Source organism: Setaria viridis, chromosome 5 (genome assembly GCF_005286985.2).
Source record: "Setaria viridis chromosome 5, Setaria_viridis_v4.0, whole genome shotgun sequence".
In the NCBI taxonomy this organism is placed as follows: domain Eukaryota; kingdom Viridiplantae; phylum Streptophyta; class Magnoliopsida; order Poales; family Poaceae; genus Setaria; species Setaria viridis.
The window spans coordinates 1573007-1588093 of NC_048267.2; the positions used below are offsets into that span (position 1 = coordinate 1573007).

A 15087-nucleotide genomic window follows, 5' to 3' on the forward strand; every position below is an offset into this window, starting at 1 on the left:
AGCATAAATCCGGCGGGCCGTCATGGAGCCCCCGTGCGTCGTCGTCAGCGGACACGGGCTCAGCATCAGGATCAGGGTACACGTAGAACACCGCACATGCCAGTCTAGTCCGCCACCGCATGGGCAGCGAGCGGCACGGCGGTGCAGTGCCCGACGGCAGCACGGCCCCTCCCGGCCTCGGATCTGGCCGTCAGCCTCGTCACCAGGCACACCCCACCACCGGCCGTCGCCGCACCACACACCGATCGCCATTAATGGAGGGACAGAGGGAGCGCGGACATCCAACCGCCGCCCTTGCCATCCTTAAATGCCCTTCCCTTTGTAACGCCTTCGCGCATACGCCCTCGCAAGATCCTGCAATTGCCGTGGCTGAATGCTGATGCTCTCTGCTCGGCTCCTGGAACGGCAAGCTTAGCCAATGTTTAAGTTGCTGCGCTAGCAAAAGCTGGTAGGGAGGAAAAATTCAGGTGAAAACCTGGTGCACAAACAAGAGGCGGGGTGCTGAAGAATGCACGTTTCGGAGACGCAGACGATGCACTCGTACAGTCATACAGCCATGCGTTCGCCTACTCTTCACTTCAGTAGACAGGTGTGTTACTGAACTCTACTGTGGACTCACGCGAATCCAATGAGAAGGGGGAACAGTGAACAGAGACAACCAAGGCCTAATTTGTTACCATGATAGTCTCGTCACGTGCACATGCCACCCACACCTAATCCTTTTGCCGGAAGAGGGCATATAGTATGGGAGAGCAATTGACACATACCAGAATCAAAATACTTCCGCTCTAGACACTCGCGCATGTTTTCTTGGCAATGCAATATGCATGCAATGCATGGTTTACATAAGTTAGTTTCTACTCCCACCGTCCCAAAAATTGTAGGTTATTTTGATTTTTTAGGTGCATAATTTTTGCTATGCATCTAGATATTGTCTATATCTATGCCTTATAATATTTATGAACCTAGAAAAAAGTAAAACGATCTACAATTTAAAATAGATGTATAATAATACATATAAATCTAGAAAAGATTAAACGATCTATAATTTGAAATGGAGGGATTAGTAAAATAGTGAAATCCAATAATTATTATGAAAGTGTACTCACTCTAATCACCGCACCGAACTGTCCTATGGATTCTCTCCAAAGTCAATGAAGGGGAAGAAATACAATACAGGCTAAGGCCCAACATGTAACCATCATAGTCTTGTCACATGTGCATGCCACCTACAGTCCTGCACCTAATCTTTTGCCGGAACTCGAACGAGTGCATAGAGTATGGAGCACAATTGACGTATACCAGCAGAATAATTCCAGAATCAAAAAAAATTCCGCCCAAGACACCCCCTCCATGCCACGTGTTTTCTGCATAATAATATTTATGAATCTAGAAAATCCAAACAATCTACAATTCAATTTGGAACGGAACGAGCTACAATTCAATTTAGAACGGAACGAGCATGTAGTTTATGCAACTTTCTCTATAAAGGCACGCTGTCGTGAAATCCAATAATTATGAAATTAGTATCGTTTACGACAAATATATGCATGTGCCTTTCATGTGTACTGCTATACGTTTGCAGTATTAAATCTGAAAGCTATTGATAGTGAAATCCAAAAAAGCTTAATCAAAACCTTCTCTTAATGTCAAGTATTCATGACTGAATGGAGTAGACTCTATTTAGTTGTAGTGCTAAAATGATTTTACGATTAAACTAAACAAATAGCCAATCACGGAATTGTGGTTATTGTTTTTCAAGCTAATGCAAGTACTGGATTTGAGATCATAACATAGAAGTCAATAATGGACATATCAAAACTACATCACTACCTCTGGTTTTCTCCTTAGATGTACGCTCATGATTATGATGTTATTTACTTTGGTTACACAATACCAAAAGTCCATACGTGCCAACAACATCATATACAAATTTTTCATCTCTTATAAGAAAGGAAAAAGTCTATTTTACTCCCCTCACCTATTTACTTTGTCCACTTAACCCCCTAAGCAAAATTTAGACTCACTTTACTCCCCAAACTATTTCATTTGGTCCAATCTACCCCCTAATTAGATTTCTATTTTTTGTTTCTTCGCGTACAAATTGAATTTTAATTTCAGATTTTGTCAGTTCACTTATAACATGATGCTCCATGTTAAAAAAATATATTAGAATTTTTCCATAACTACTTTTCGTACAATTTTGTATATCTAAGATCAATTTCGTATTAAATATTCCTAACCTATGAAAATAACCATGAAAATTCTTAGTATAATTCTCTAACATGGGGCATCATGTTTTGTATATGCTCACAAAATTTGAACTCAAAATTCAACTCATACACGAAGAACAAAAAAGAGAAATCTAATTAGGGGTAGATTGGACCAAATGAAATAGTTCAGGGGAGTAAAGTGAGCTAAAACTTTGTTCAGGGGTTAAGCGGACAAAGTGGATAGATAAGGGGAGTAAAATGGATTTTTTCCAAAAAAAATTGACGATGATCATAATTTCAAATTTGGTTCTTGCATTAGCCCATCCTTTTCATTTGTGTGTATATATAATAAAAGATGCTTTCTTGAAACATGAAATTTCTCTGACTTCATCCCTTTTTTATTAAATTCATGAAATCACTTTTCTTTTACATAAGATTTCAAAGAACTACATTGTGATAAACCTCTAATTCTTTGAATTGTGCAAGACCAACTGGCCTTGAACCCCCCACGCAAAACTCGAATGCATACTACTTTCCTTAAGAAAGTTTATGAATTCCCTTTTTTATTTTTGTGAACTTTACTTATGTCTTTTCCTACAGCCCGTACTTTCAGTTGTTCTTGAAAATAGGTGGTCTTGCAAGGGCTTCACTGCATTTAAAAAATAGAATCACACTGCTTCATAAATCCTACATAAGACTGCCGACCTAATCCATTCTGCCAGTGCCTCCGTCGCATCGTACACCACCATTTCTGTACAGGCGCTCTCCCACAAGCTTCGTCCACCTCCCCAATTCCAATCGAGCGCGCGCCGGCCGGCTGTCTGCCAAGAACGAAGGCATGGACCGCACCTACAAGGGCGGCATCAAGGCGTACTGGAAGCGCCGGGGCTACTACCGCGTCGACGCCGCCGCCGCGCAGCGCCGCCCACCGCTCCCCACCGCGGAGCTCGGAGGTGGTGTCGCCCAGCCGCCGCCGGAGGGAGGCTCCGCCCGGCGCCGCCGCCGCGGGTGGCGCGTGCGCCGGGGCCAGCTCGGGCGTCGCCTGCTCCGCGCGCTCTCGCCGCGCCGGTGGCTCGTGCGGCTCCGGGACGCGTACGTATCGGCCATGCTGCGGCTGGCCTCCTCCCCGGCCGTCGGGTACGGCGCCGGCACACCCTACTGCGCCACGACGCCCCACGGGGCCGCCTTCGGGCGGCCGCCGCAGCTCAAGGAGTACGACGAGAAGGTGCTGGTCGAGATCTACAGGTCCATACTCGCGCGCGGCGGGCCCCTTCCCCTCGCCGTCCCCGGCGACGGCGCCGGCGCGCCCGCCGCCGCCACCCTACGACTGCCCACGGCTGTTTGAGCGGCAATGAAAGATGTATTCTTCTTGCTTACTTATCACAACTACTTCTACTACTGAGTGTATCTTTCGCGCGCGCCTCGAAAGCATTTCTTGTCAACTCCACATTACGGTTCCTCTGTTCTTCATCCACAATTCATAAAAGTGCCATGGATTCACATGCTTGGAATCGAAAACTGTGTTCCTGTTGTCTTGTGATCTACTAGTGCAAATGCAATAACAGTACCGTAAATATGTTTCGAATCACTGATGAAGAGCTAAAAATGCTCTGCTGAACTGATGGGAGTGGAGCAAAGGAAACCGGCCTCTAATTCTGCTGAACCGTACACCAATTCGATCAAGATAGTACTCTAAGACCTGATCTTGGCATAAATTTTGATGCTCCTGAAGTACTGTAGTACGTGTAGCGGTGTAGTAGTAGTTGGTAAGAATATTTTCGTAGATTTACCTGATGGCGCTTAATTGCCTAACTAGCACGTACTCTTCGTGCGACGGTCACACGGTAATAATATTTGATTTGTAAAAAAATACGGTACTCATGTTAAGTTATAGATAAACTAGCGGACACGTTCCATCTATCACGAGGAACAGACATAGGTGATAATTCTAGGATGTACTTTTACAGTGTGACATGGTGATATTTCTAGCTCGTACTAATGTACTTAAGTACCTCACGTTTACAGGATGTGTATAATTAGATATACAACGTTACTAGTATTGGAATCACTTAAGCCTCAATCAGAGGAAAAAGGGAATTTTTAGGATCCAATTTCTATAAGAAAAATTCAGGGGACGTTTGATCTTTAGTCTGGACTAAAATTTATATCACATCGAATATTCGGAGGTTAATTAGGAGGACTAAACATGAGCTAATTATAAAACTAATTACACAGATGGAGGCTAATTCACGAGACGAATCTATTAAGCCTAATTAATCCATCATTAACACATATTTACTGTAGCATCACATTATCAAATCATGGACTAATTAGATTTAATAGATTCGTCTCGTAAATTAGTCTCCATCTGTGCAATTAGTTTTGTAATTAATCTATATTTAATACTCCTAATTAGTATCTAAACATTTGATGGGATAGGAATTTTAGGGGTGACTAAAGAAACAAACACCCCCTCAGTCCATTGGAATAAAAGAAAATGGGACATCACAGCTGGCCCCCAACCCCAATCACCACCGGTTTGGGTGGTTTGGGAGTCCGGCGGATAAAGGTTGGCCGGACCTCGGCGGTGAATCTATTAAAAAACAAACAAAATCACCCTGCCCCGCCCCTTGCAGCTGGAGCCCCACCGCCCCTGCCCTTCCGGTGCAACCGGAGGCCCGCTGCGCCGCTGCCGCCCTGCTTACGGAATGTGCTACGGCAAATGAATTTTGGAGGAAACTAATAACCAGAGGTCCAACCTCGTTGTTTCTTTTGTTTCCTAGTTTCCTTTATTATGTCTTGATGGTCCTGGCTTTTCTTGCGTTTGCATCCAAAAAGCTTGTTTTTCAAACTTTCATATATGAAATTTTCATATGAAATTATATAAAGAATTGCTGAGCAAGCAAATGATGATTTTCCATAGATAAATATTATAATTTTCCCGCAAAAAGTTAATTATTTACATCTTAAAATCAAAAGTACAAAACTTACTGTGCTATGAAAGTGTATGTTGTTAAATCGTTAATTGCATTAGCATTGTCTAAAGGTTGACACTAGCATATTCTTTGAAAATATCATATTTCGAATAGAAGTGTGGAGTTATTATGAAAGTACTTCTTCTATCCTAAATTAATATTCCTTTTGATTTTTTAGATACGCTTCTACCATGTACGTAGATATACGTTATGTTTAGATATAGTTAATTTGGGATAATTTTCATAATGAATGTAACTAGTGGCGTGTAGTGTACTCTCTCCGTTCCAAATTATAAGTCATTCCAACTTTCTTGGAGAGTCAAAACATCTCAAGTTTGACCAAATTTATACAATAAAGTGCTAACATTCATGATATCAAATAGGTACCATTAGTTTCTTCATTAAATATATTTTCATAATATATCTATTCGATGTCATAAATTTTTGTGATTTTCTCTATAATTTTAGTCAAACATAAAAATGTTTGACTCTCCAAGAAAGTTGGAATGACTTATAATTTGGAACGGAGGGAGTATGTAGGTACGGTGATCGCCCTATTTGGCCAGCGTGGAAGAAATGTCAAATGAGAAGGAAGAGGCACAGGCCAAGTTGGACCAACTCAGCACTTTGAATTAGTTAGAGGACAAAGGCCCTCAGCCCGGCCAACGAATCGATTACATTCTGGCCTGTTTGCCTCCTCGATATACTACGATGCCTTTGGCGTCGTAAGTCGTCACACGCTCTGCCGCTGCTGAGTCCGACCTCCTGTCCTCGTCTGGATTACTATTAGAGGGAGCAATGATCAAAGCTTAATATAAAAAGTTTGATAGATTGAAGGAATCTAAACTTATATTTTGGATCGAGGAGGGCGTACCTTGCAGTTAGCATGCACAAATTGCATATTATGCCATGTTTCATACCCAAGCCTAAATTGTGCCTCCCTGCACTTAAGTTAGTTCTCAAAATTCTCAACAGATGGAGCCTGTCCGTAATACCGGCGAACAACTGATAAAATATGAAGGAAGTTTTCAATCGAACTGCGGCAGTCCTCCAAGAGTCCCAAGTCCAAATAAAGAGATCTCAATATAAGTCCACATGATAACAAGCAACGTCCTCACAATGTGGGGGAAATAACCATCACAAGTCCACGATAAAAGAAAGCACCAAGCAAAGCTAGCTAGCAAACTGATGAGATGAGTCCACGACAGATAAAAAAAGGGCACCGACCCTGCCCTTTAGGCCTCGTTGATTGAAGTGGAACGGGCTTCATTCCCTACCAATCCCCTTCTATCCAAACAAGCCCTCAGGGTTTTGTTCCACTTCCACGCTATGGCCGCCGTCGTCACAGCCACCCCACCATGCTAACCAGTTTTGCGCCAAGGGATTCCGCAGAAGTCCCACGAAACATCGGTGATGTCGTCGATCTACAATGACCATATACCAGACACCACAATTATTTCCTGAATGAATCGAGTAGCCAATGCGATATCGTTTATCAAGAACGTTCATCGCTTATTATTACCTTCAAGTATTGTTCACGGATGCTACTACTGCCAGGCGGACTCGAGGAGCCAGCAGCAGCTGTTCTTGGTTCGGCGGCTTGCACTTGTCCCTCTTCTGCTTTGGCGGCCATCTCCGCAGCTGCACCTCGTTCGGCGGCTCGCCCTTGTCCCTCTTCACCTTCGGCAGCCATCTGCAGGTGTTCCATGCGTATCTCAGCCTCTTCGTACCTCATATTGGCCTCATGAACCGAGCTCTCTACGCAGGACAAGACAATGTCACAGTCACGGAATGCAGCTCGTCAAGCATTTTCTACTGTTACTAAAAATTAAGCAAGAGGAATTAAAGGCTCGATGAATGAGGTACATACCTCCGGTGATGCTCACAGTTTGAGACGCTTGCGTGACGTCGTTCCTTACGAGCATGAAATTGTAGCCGCCCGAAGCCGCCGCCGCGGCAGCCCGCTGCGCCATCGTCGCATCACGTCCTGCAACTTGTTTCTTGAAAAGCTTCCGCCGCGTCGCAACGGCGGTGGCGTCCAGGGGATGCTGGATTGGCTGCATCATGGGAAGAAAGCCCGGGTGTGGATAATGAAGAAGCAAGCTTGTTGGAGCAGCGTTGCTGCTGCTGCTGCTGAAACAATAATCTGGTGGTGTCTGCAGTAGATGCTGGTGGCCATGCCCTATCTGTAGCGGAGACATGGTGAGAGCCGCGAAGGGTGCTTGCGGAGGAGGAAGCGGGTGCAGAGACGACGGCGCTGGTGCTTGGGCAGGAGGATGCAGAGAGGGCACAGGCGTTGGGGTTGGAGAGGAAGCTTCTGCATGAAGGGGTGGTCGTTGATGTACTTTGCCTGGCATGCGCTGCTCCTCCCGTTTCAGACTCAATCGATGCTTCTGCAACGGGTGACCAAATGTTAGAAGAAAAAAATACTGCAGTTCCTAGTTGATTTTTTTTCCTTGGTCTGTCAAAGAGGCCGGCTTGTAATTGTAATCACCTGAAGGTGGCTTGCAACATTCTCTCTGGTAATCCCATCAACATTCATCAAGGCCAATATTTTCTTCGGCGCAGCATCTATATATAAGCGTCGGAGGAAAATAGCTTGTTAATCTTTAGAGTCCTAACCCATTACTACCGATAGCTTACTGGAATAAGCTAGGGAGACGAGATCACGAGAGACGATACTGTGCTATACCTTCCCCGAGGGCATTGTATGCCTTCAGAAATATGCTGTGCAGTTCGGGAGTCCAAATGACCCTCGGCTTCCCGCGGTGCAGTTGCTGCTGCTGCTGCTGGCCCTCGCCGGCCAGTTGCCGTCGTTGCTGGCCGGCGCCGCCGTTGCCATCGCCGGCGCTGGGCAACGAGGAAGAAGTTGCGGTCTCGGCAGCTGAGCGGGATGACCCGGACTTCTTCCGCTTCCTGGGCTTCTTGTTCCGCTCAGCCTCCATGGTAGAGCTGCCGCCGTTGACGACGCCACCGTTCGCCTCCGGTGCCATGGCTGCTGAGACGTCAAGTACTGTCATGAATGGTCATTGAAAGATACGCTGGGAACATAGTAATCAAATCAAAGAGAGCGAATCACCTGGCAAACCGGGAAGGAGATCGAGATTAGATGGCTGCTGGCGCGCGGATGTTGCCGTCTCGCACAGCAAGGTGCATGCGTGAGGTACGTTCCGTACAGCCGTACCGTACGGTACGGATTGAAGGTTATGTAGCACGGCGGGTGGCGAGTCGGTTAGGGCCTACTATCTCGATCTCGCTGCTTTGGAATGGGACGGTTAACAGCTGGAGCGGTTCCTCAGATTATCTGTAACGGAATATTCGGACCGGAAAATGGCAGAAACTCTCCGAACCCCCCTACCGCCGTTGATAAAAAAAAAACCGTGGAGCTGGAAAACCGTAGAAAACCAGCTGGCATGTTCACGTAGTCACGTACGCACAAAAATCATCCGCTCACCTCGCGTGCTAGCAGCAGCAGCAAACGGCAAGTGTGCAGTAGTTCGGTTTCTGATTTTTTTTTCCCTTCCTGACCATGTGTGCAGTTAAGCACACCGAGCAAGAGGTTTGCACACAACCAATCGCTTTCAAGTAATAGTTTTAAACAAAAGCTCTTAAAAAGCGAACTAAGTAAAGGTGCAACAACTAATTAAGCGCGAATCCTCTTAAAAGATGACCACCCGTGCTTGGCGAAGATCTCCATAGCCATGGTCTCTAGGGTGCGGCAAGCCTACTTTAGTAGTAGTTTGTTGTGCTTCTTTCCAGCAAGTGGAAGTTTATGGAGTGTATCGAGAAGTATGGAGTGTATTGAGAAGAAGTAACACATTCGTACCAGTATATGTGCCATTAGTAAGAATAGTTATTTACATGAAGTAAACATCAATGAATGATGCTACTACCAGTGGAAGTTCCAAACATACCGACATGAGCTTGGTATGCACTTGCTAAACTTTTCTGATTAGCTCCATCATTCGCTACATAACACAAAGTTCAAACTTGCTTCACTTGCATCCATGGTCTTGGATAGAATCAGGAGTATTTCTTTTAGAGATATATATTGGTAGGATAAGCAATTTCGTCCTCCCAAGGTTCAATTTAGTTCCTCAACTATCAAAGCCAATCCTTCAATTTTTCTTTCACTTCAATATCGTCCCTCATCCTATGTGGCATACCATGTGCTGCGCTCGCTCCACGTCAGCGGAGAGTCCTCTAAGATGAATAAGCACATGCGATAATTGACCCCGTGTAACCCCACATTTCTTCTCCATTAGGCTATGCAGCCTCACAAGGCATCATATTTCAGTTTACATATTTCTTTCCAGGCCCTGTATTAATTAAGCATAAGACATGTTAGTTTTTCGCTCTTTCAAGAAATTACTGGTCGTCCCTCCTTGGCACAGGATTGGTTGGAAGCAGATGCACAATAGAATACCAACCAAATGTACTGCATATATAGACACCATGAAACCCTATTGACTCTTCGTTGATGTGCGTGTGGCATGACAATATGGCACTCAAAGAGGACAAAACTGAGCCCGCAAAAAAGTACGAGGACTGAAAGAGCCGCTTTGATAGTCGATTAGCTCAGGATGTATATGTCATATAGCGCATGTGATGGAGCCATGTAAGCAAATTTGTGTACGTGGAAGGAAAATGTCATTTTCTTTTACGTATGTATATTATTATTTTGCAGATTTCACATAGTCGAGGCCTAATCTAGTAATCTCTATGCTAAAAATGACACCATTATTTCTCAGCGTGCCATGGAAACCGATTGGCATAATGCAAACATTTTAGACGACATTTTGTGAAATAATCATTTCTGAATTCGATCTCTTAACAGAGCAGACAGTGTATTGTAGCTATCACATATGACTTTTTTAATTTTTATGTAGATATCTGCAATATCTCATTGAGCTAAACATTTCAGGTCTTTGTTTAGGCAAGGAAAACAACAATACGTGCAATATAGATAAATAAAATGAGCACACCACAGGACATTACGTTTTAAAAAAAAATCACCAACCAAGGGCTAGCAAACTGAGGCCCTGTCCATGAAGGGCTTAATTATACCCTGTTTATGAGATCTTCTTAAGATACCAGCTAGAGTACCAATCGCTGTCGGCAATTCTAGGCCTCAAACACAGTACTAGTTGACATGAAGCTCAAACTCCCTACATTATGGGCCTATATATTGTTCCTTAATCTCTTTTAGCGTGGAAATCCCCGTCGGCACGATGCTAATCTCGGTCGTAATCCGAATAAGTCCCATGAAGGTCGATCGCCACTCTGCAATAACCATGCACCACACATCAGAAGTGTTCCTGACTGAATCTGTAGCCAACGTGATGGCATTTTTGAAGGGCGGAGTTCATCGCTTATTACCCCCCAGTATCGTTCAATGATGCTGCCAGGCGGGCTCAAGGAGGCAGCACCAGCTGCTTCTGGTTCTGCAGCTCGCCGTTGCCCCTTTTCATCTTTGGCGACCACTAGCGCCTGCGCCATTCGTGTCTCCGGCTCTTCAAGTCTCATCATGTTGGCCTTAGGAAATGCTTGTAGGACGAGATAATGGGAGCACAGATCACAGAAGTGCTTGTGCTGGTGCAGATATATGTGGTGCTGGAAAATAACAGAATATGCGAACGATCAATCAGGCACGTACCTCGGAGCATGCTCACCGGAGGGCCGTTCTCCGCGGCGCTCGCCGGCACCGGAGCGCCTGCCGCCTGCTCGACGCCCACGAGCGTTGGACAGTGCTGTGAAGCGGGGGCGACGGCGGCCTGTTGCTGCATCATACTCGGAGTCTTTTCCTCCGTGATAGTCACCGCGCCGACCTGGTGGAGTAGTGGCGGCGGCGGAAAGCAATGCTGGTGCTGCACCGGCGGTAATAAGAGAAGTTGCAGTTGCTGGTGATGCAAGTTTGCTGCAGCAACGGCGTGGTCGCTGCTGTGGCCATTCGGCGGTTGGCACATCGTGTCGGGAGTTTCCAAGGGTGATTGCGGAGAAGGCGGCACGGAGGGCGGAATTGCTGGCGGAGGAGCAGTCGCCGTCGCCGGCGGAGAGGGCGAAGCGGCATCAAGGGGTGTGTGGTGCACTACCAACACGGTGGTAGCATCACCTCTGTTGCCACCGGTTTCTTCATCCTTCCGTTTTGACAGACTCCCCCGATATTTCTGCGATTCGTGAGCAGTAGTTGTCAGCTAAATGGGCTCGATCAGCTGCTAATCTCTACTTCAATTTCCAGTTTAGCACTATAGCTTGCGAAAGAGGACGGCTTGTGTGGAATCACCTGTAGGTGGCTGGCAACTTGCGCTCTAGTTATTCCATTGATCTTCATCCGCCGCAGTATTTTCATCGGCACGGCATCTATAACCATTGAGAGAGAGGTTGCATGCATCCATCAAGTTCTATAAATAAATTATAAATTTCTGATTATGGACATTATTGTTAAATACCTTTTACCCCAAGTTCGTTGCATGCTCTCACGAACTTGCCGTGCAGCTTAGGACTCCACACGAGCCTATCCTTCTTGTTGGCCTCTTGCTTCGGATCTCTGCCGCCGTCACCGTCGGGTGCAGTGCAGCCGCCGGGCACGGTGGCGCCGCTCGACTGCTCATCTGATGACTCGGATTTCTTCCGCTTCTTGGGCTTCTTCGGCGTCACGGCCTGCTGCGGGGGATGGGATTCGACCACCGTCGTCGTCCCGGTCTCCGTGGAAGCGGCGCCGTTGCCGTTGTTGCCGCCGCCAGCCGCCATCCCCTGCTGCGGTGGAGCCGTGCGCATGATACACATCAGGGTTTATATAGCAATGCAAGGTGCCACTATATCTCTAACGCCAGGAACTCAAATTCCGTTACAGATAGACGACCCGCCTAAACAAGCCTGGCACGAGCTGTACATAAATTACTCCGGGCATATTGTTAAGGTAGTTACCCAGAGTCGCGGGGATAATAATGATAGAATTTGCAACCATTAAATAGCTGGTAGTTTTTATTTATATAGCTGGCTTCGGGCAACCATTAAATAGCTGACTTTGGACATAACAATTATGGAAACTAACTAGTTTAGATCCCCGCATGAACCGGGAAATAATTATATAGGAGTACCTACATAAAGAGCCCATGTAAAATAAAAGCAATAAATAGCTAAATTTGGAATTTAAAATTATACAAAATTGCTGTGTTAATTTCCATAAATATAGAGTTAATGAAAAGTACAATAACAATTACTACTTTTTAAGAGTAGAGATTAAATTATAAAAATGTCACCGTTTGGTTTAAAAGATTTAACTAAAACTGGGATTAAGATAAAAAGGTAAATACTATGTAATAATATACTAATAAGTTTAATTTGCTCTTGATACCGTCTCATACTACGGGATACGGAAAAAATGTTATCTGCTACCCCACCGGTGGACTTCGCAGGCGTGTGGATGGGATGCGATCTTGACTCGTCTGCGGTCCCTCAACGATCTTGCAAATAAAGCAGCGGTCACCAGATAGCAGCCGAAATTCGCTGTGTCTGGAGCATCAGGACAGTACACTATCTGTCACTCATTTTCTTGCCTTTTTCTGCTTACCCAACTTAACTGGGGATTATATTTGCCTCTCCTACCTTTGGCCGGCGACTGCTCACGTCGCCGCGGCGTCGCATCAGACGAACGTCTTGTGCTCCTTCCCCGCGGCGCGCGCGTGCGTTTTCTTTTTACCACGATTCTTGCTCGCACCTGCCGAGAAAGAAAGAGCCTCCCGTCCGGTTCAAGTCAAGCACGCTCCCTCTCTTGCTCGCACCTGCCGAGAAGCAGCCCCCGGTCGACGTCGCTGTCGGCGCGGCACTACAAGTAGGCGCGCGCGCATCCCCTGCGCACTGCAACCCGGTCAAAGACCAAGACGAGAACCCAGCAGCTTCAGTTGGCTCCAAGCTAGATACAGATTGCGAGAGAGAAATCATCAGCAGGCCGAGAGACTAGCAGCCATGGCGAACCTGTTCCTGAAGCAGGCGAAGCAGTACGTGGCGACGCGGCCGTCCTACCCGCCGGAGCTCTTCGATTTCATCGCCTCCAAGACGCCCCGCCGCGACCTCGCCTGGGACGTCGGCACCGGCAACGGACAGGCCGCAGCATCGGTGGGTCCTCTGATGCTTCTGCTCTCTTGTTTTTTTTCCTCATTGAAAAAATAAGTCAGCTGATGCTGATTGGCTACTTCTTGTTAAACCTGGCCATCATCAAAAAGACAAAGAGAAAAAGGAAAGAGATACTGATTGAGCGGTGGGCTTTGTTTGGCACGTGCCAAAGTCTCCAGTCTCGTTTTCTTCTGTCTCGACCACTGACCTGCTCTCACCGTGATCCGTGACCGTGCGTGCAGCTCGCGAAGCTGTACAAGGCCGTGGTGGGCACGGACACGAGCGCGCAGCAGCTCGCCTTCGCGGCGCCCCTCCCCAACGTGCGCTACGTCCACACCGCGCCGGACCTGCCGCTCGACGGGATCCACGCCGCCGTCGCGGGGCCGGGCACCGCCGACCTCATCACCGTCGCGCAGGCCTTCCACTGGCTCGACCTCCCGCGCTTCTACGCGCAGGCCCGCTCCGTGCTGCGCCCGGCGCAGGGCGTCCTCGCCGCCTGGTGCTACACGGAGCCACGCGTCAGCGCCGCCGTCGACGCCGTGTTCTGGCGCCTCTACCGCGGCTCGCAGCCGTACTGGGCGCCCAACCGCCGGATGGTCGACGACGAGTACCGCGGCGCCGACTTCCCCTTCGACCCCGTCGACGGCGAGGCCCACACGGGGCCCTTCGAGTTCTCCACGGAGCGGGCCATGGACCTGGATGGCTACCTCACCTACATCACGTCCTGGTCGGCGTACCAGACGGCCAAGGAGAAGGGCGTCGAGCTGCTCGACGAGGCGACGGTGCAGGAGTTCGCGGCGGCGTGGGGCGGCGATGGGAAGGAGGTGAAGGCGGTGACGTACCCAATCTTCCTCAGGATTGGCAAGGTGAGGGCCGAATGATGCACGAAACAAGTTGACGACGGGTGCGAGACGACAGACGACTACTCGGAATATATTTGTGCTGATAACCTTTCTGTAGAAGGATTTGTTTTGTATTGACTGTACTACAATTTTTTTTTGGTTCGGAATGTATTAAAATAATAAAAATGCAGTCAGTGTTGAATAAATTGTAATGCAGTTTTGAATTCATTTTTTTGAAATCGAATTCAATTTATTATTCCGTGTATTAATTTTTTTTGAACGAATGGGCACGAGACGGTGCCTATTTCATTGATAGAGTAGGTTATTACAGTAGTGTTTCATATTATGGTATGCTTACATGATTACTCTCTAGATAGAAAGGTCGCTAAAGCTTTTGCCCCTGCTAAGATCCATGTGCCTGCTTCCTCCTTGACTTTGGCGAGCAGAGAGGTTGTTGCCATCTCTTGATGGTTGAAAATTCGCCTATTTCGCTCCTTCCAGATCTCCCATATTAGCAGCAGCGTCATAGAACATGTGCCCTTTCTAGGCGCTTCGGTCCTTGTAGTCATATTCATCCACCATTCCAGAGCGGTTTCGGTTGGGGGCCATTCCGAGGGTTGTATGCTTGGTTGAGATGTCCAGATGGCCACGAGGCTCCATATTCGCTTGGTGTATCTACATTGGGCCACTAGATGATGCACTGTTTCTTGTTGTATACGGCATAAGGGGCATGTAGGGGAGTGAGGCCATCCTCGTCGCACAAGTCGATCAGCCGTCCATACACGGTTTTGGAGAATCAGCCATGCGAAGAACTTGCATTTCGGTGGCGCCCAGCAGTGCCATATTGTTTTGTAGTGTGGCGCAGAAGTGGATCCCAGGAATTGCGCTTTGTATGCCGATGCCGCTGAGTATTTTCCGTTAGATGTGAATTTCCATTGAATT

General features: G+C 47.0%; 3 protein-coding genes across 3 annotated transcripts; 2 read left to right on the forward strand and 1 right to left on the reverse strand.

The window, feature by feature from the left end:
• The first annotated feature begins 2918 nt into the window (after positions 1-2918).
• LOC117855642 (uncharacterized) lies at positions 2919-3731 on the forward strand. Its single transcript, XM_034738028.2, has one exon. The coding sequence runs from the start codon at positions 3052-3054 to the stop codon at positions 3556-3558; it is 507 nt and encodes a 168-aa protein (XP_034593919.1). The 5' UTR covers positions 2919-3051; the 3' UTR covers positions 3559-3731.
• A 6409-nt stretch (positions 3732-10140) lies between these two features.
• Positions 10141-11938, reverse strand: LOC117855000 (uncharacterized). Its single transcript, XM_072294168.1, has 4 exons — positions 11638-11938; positions 11472-11548; positions 10568-11355; positions 10141-10471 (listed from the first exon to the last, which is right to left on the reverse strand). Exons 1-3 carry the CDS (start codon positions 11936-11938, stop codon positions 10714-10716), a joined length of 1020 nt encoding a protein of 339 aa, XP_072150269.1. The 3' UTR covers positions 10141-10471; positions 10568-10713.
• Positions 11939-13031: 1093 nt separating this feature from the next.
• LOC117855001 (uncharacterized) lies at positions 13032-14373 on the forward strand. The gene is made up of 2 exons (XM_034737270.2): positions 13032-13306; positions 13546-14373. Exons 1-2 carry the CDS (start codon positions 13157-13159, stop codon positions 14182-14184), a joined length of 789 nt encoding a protein of 262 aa, XP_034593161.1. The 5' UTR covers positions 13032-13156; the 3' UTR covers positions 14185-14373.
• Positions 14374-15087: the final 714 nt, after the last annotated feature.

What these genes read in the sequence shown, in the direction of transcription:
- LOC117855001 (XM_034737270.2), top strand. Translation starts at nt 13,157, where the DNA reads ATGGCGAACCTGTTCCTGAAGCAGGCGAAGCAGTACGTGGCGACGCGG. An exon ending in ACGGACAGGCCGCAGCATCG is followed by an intron (nt 13,307 to 13,545) that starts GTGGGTCCTCTG and finishes CCGTGCGTGCAG; the next exon opens with CTCGCGAAGCTGTACAAGGC.
- LOC117855000 (XM_072294168.1), bottom strand. Translation starts at nt 11,938, where the DNA reads ATGGCGGCTGGCGGCGGCAACAACGGCAACGGCGCCGCTTCCACGGAG. An exon ending in CAACGAACTTGGGGTAAAAG is followed by an intron (nt 11,549 to 11,637) that starts GTATTTAACAAT and finishes CAATGGTTATAG; the next exon opens with ATGCCGTGCCGATGAAAATA. An exon ending in AAGTTGCCAGCCACCTACAG is followed by an intron (nt 11,356 to 11,471) that starts GTGATTCCACAC and finishes CACGAATCGCAG; the next exon opens with AAATATCGGGGGAGTCTGTC.
- LOC117855642 (XM_034738028.2), top strand. Translation starts at nt 3,052, where the DNA reads ATGGACCGCACCTACAAGGGCGGCATCAAGGCGTACTGGAAGCGCCGG.